Below are 3,093 nucleotides of genomic sequence, written 5' to 3'. Positions count from 1 at the left end.
GCGAACAACGACAAGCTACCTCGACCCCCCCCCCCCCTCCGTTATTATATGTCGGCACAGTTCCCTGAATGCAGTTTAGCCGAACACAAAGGCACAGTTCCATGAATCCCTGCTATGCAGTTCACCCGGAGGGAGAACTGCACAGCAGGGAATGCAGGGATGCATAGCAGGGAACTGCATAGCACCCTTCGGGTGAACTACATAGCTCCTGGCCAACCATCATCCCAAATTACATCGTTCTAAGCGGCTCTGATTTGTTGGAAACGGGAAGCGCACGCCCTTTTTGTACCACTTATGCAGTACATAATTGGTACAAAAATAGCGTGCGCCTCCCGTTTTCAACAAATCGGGGGTGAGGACGATGTCATTCGGGATGGTGGTTGGCTAGGGGCGTGCTGTGAGGTGAAGTTCATTTTTAAGAGCCCAAGAAGAAGAAGAAGCTCGTGCGGACGCACGATTCCGAAGCTCCTGATTTTCTGCCCTTCTGTTTTTCTGCGATTTAGCTGAAATTATTGCCTTGCATTCAAGCAGGAGCCGTGTCCCTGACTTTGGCGAGCTGCGCCCGCACACGGGCCTCCTGACCTCACGGTCATGGATTTATCCCCTGAAGAAGTAAGCAGTCCCGAGAGTGGGCGTACGGTGCTCTACCGTAAGCGGAGTGCCTCTACTTCGAGTCATGCCTCGTCTACTCTCGCTTCGTCAGAAGACGATCAACCTTTTCAGGACGTTGTGAAACGAGCTCGCAAAGCCAACCTGGGGAATGACGGGCGGATCACCTCTCTTGAGGGAACTACCGTGATATTTGCTCCGCTGGACCGGACATCGAACCTCGCTAAGCTCAACCACTTGAAGCTTTCTCAGTTCCTTACATCTGAACTCCCGGGAAGGATTAAGGAGATCCGACCGAACCACGCAAAGAACATCATAGCAGTCGATGTAGTTGCCCCAGCTGCCAAGATAGCGCTCCTGCAACTTGAGCGAATCTGCACCATACCAGTCCGTGCCTACGAGCCGCGGCCCGTGAACTCGAGCTGTGGTGTCATCGTCGGCATTGACTTGTCCCTCTCGGACAGCCAGATAAAGGACGCTATAACGTCCGGCCCTCCGCTTCTCGTGGCTAGAAGAATTCGACGGGACGCTGGTACGGTGAGGCTCACATTCCTTGGGAAGAAACCCCCTAAAAGCGTCAGTTTCCAGTTACTCACGATGCAAGTCCGAGAGTATCTGCCCCGTGTAGTCCAATGCGACAACTGCCTCCGATACGGTCACGTGGCTGCTTGCTGCAGCCGTCGAAAAATGTGCCCAAACTGCGGTACCTCCCACGAGAACCCAGTGTGTCCAGAATCCGAACCGACTTGCGCTAATTGCCGAGGAAAGCATTCTGCCTCGTCCAGGGACTGCCCGTTGTTTAAGGAGCAAAGGCGCATCGCAAGGGAACGCTCACGCTCCAACAGCAGCTATAGAGAGGCAAAAGCCAAAGTCCGCCATGCAAAGCGGTCGAGTAAGCCAAAGACATACAGGCGTGGAATGTCCCCGTCCAAGCCAGGAAACCCAGGTGCCCGTCTGCCATCTAAAAGCCCTCACGCGTCTCCTCAGCAAGTCATCTGGGCGGACACTGACTTCCCCCCGCTGGAGCCCACAGTGGTCTCGGTGACGGAAGAGAGCCTGCCCCCACAGATACGTAAACAGAAGACTACGGGCCCTCCCACTTCCCCACGACCCCCAGCCATCTCCTCGCCAGCTTACCAAAAGGCGTTAAACCGGCAACAGGGTACAGATCTGCCCTTGGTCATCATTCAGCTACTCTTTGCTGCGTTGAAGGCCATTGTCTCAGCCGTCCCCGGATGTACCGTTCTAGCTGAAATCCAATCGATCCTACAACTGGAAACCGTGATTGCGCCCCTGCTCGCGTCTGCCAACAAGAGCTAAGTGCATCGTCACAACAACCCAACAATCGTTCTACATAGCAATTATGCCTGACAGAAGGAACACGAGGGTGTTCCTCCCCCACATCCTTCAATGGAACGCCAGAAGTCTCTCCCATAAACAAGCCGACCTTAAGCTCCTCCTGCGGAAGTCTGACTTTGACGTGCTGGCGATCCAAGAGAGTCTTTCCCGACCATCGTTCAAGATATCACCATTTGTATCCTACCACGCCAAGGGCCACCAGGCCGACGGCCTTCCGCGGGCTTCTCTTTTCGTCAAGCGGTCCATTGCCCAGGCAGAGATCAACTTGTCTGGGCTCTGCTCGTCAACCGAAGAATATGTTGGGTGTTCCCTGAAGTCTGGATCCAGATCGGTGTCGGTGGTTTCAGTGTACCACTGGGGTCAAGCCCAACCCTGTGTCGACACCCTAAAAGCGCTGCGTCTTGCCTGCCCTGGCCCTCTCATCATATGCGGGGACTTCAATGCGAGCCACAGTCTCTGGGGCAGTAGGAAAAACTGTAGAAGAGGGAATGCCCTTGCCGATTACCTTTCTACCAGCGACCTTGTGGTGCTTAACACTGGCTCGCCCACCTACATGAGACCTCCGCGCTACGTAAATGCCCTTGATCTCACCCTGGTTTCTCCTGATGTCACCCTAAAGTGGGAAGCCGAAGCGGACACATGGGGCTCGGACCATTTTCCTATTCTCCTTTCCCCGCCATATCGGAGTAGCGAAGCCAGGAGAACGAAAATTGTCACAAACTGGGCAAAATTTAGGCAGGGACTGACTGCAGCCACCACAGACAACTTGCTTGATGGTATTCAGAACTCCCTGGCGAACATCTCAAAAACAATTTCGTATCCGGCCCGTAGACCTGCACCTGATCTTCATTATCTAAGCCTCCGCGCGGCACGTAGACGGGCACAAAGGAGGGCTCTGGGGACAGGTCTTCAAGCAGACTGGATCTCCTATAAGCGTGTCTCGGCTGCCCACAGACGATATAGCTTGAAGTTACGGCGGACTCAGTGGCGACAGTTCAGCGGGTCCCTCAATGCCCATACGGCGACCACTAGAGTCTGGAGCACCTTGAAAGCTATTGAAGGCCTTCCCGAACCCGTAAACCCGCTCGTCACGCTATCGGTCGCGTCTCGACGTGATCCGAAGGT

General features: G+C 54.5%; 1 protein-coding gene across 1 annotated transcript; it reads left to right on the top strand.

Moving 5' to 3' along the window:
• The first annotated feature begins 591 nt into the window (after positions 1–591).
• On the top strand, positions 592–1,929 carry LOC135389224 (uncharacterized). Its single transcript, XM_064619290.1, has one exon. It carries the CDS (start codon positions 592–594, stop codon positions 1,927–1,929), a length of 1,338 nt encoding a protein of 445 aa, XP_064475360.1.
• Positions 1,930–3,093: the final 1,164 nt, after the last annotated feature.

Source organism: Ornithodoros turicata, chromosome 3 (assembly GCF_037126465.1).
Source record: "Ornithodoros turicata isolate Travis chromosome 3, ASM3712646v1, whole genome shotgun sequence".
NCBI lineage: Eukaryota > Metazoa > Arthropoda > Arachnida > Ixodida > Argasidae > Ornithodoros > Ornithodoros turicata.
This window is presented reverse-complemented; position numbering and strand designations above follow the sequence as displayed.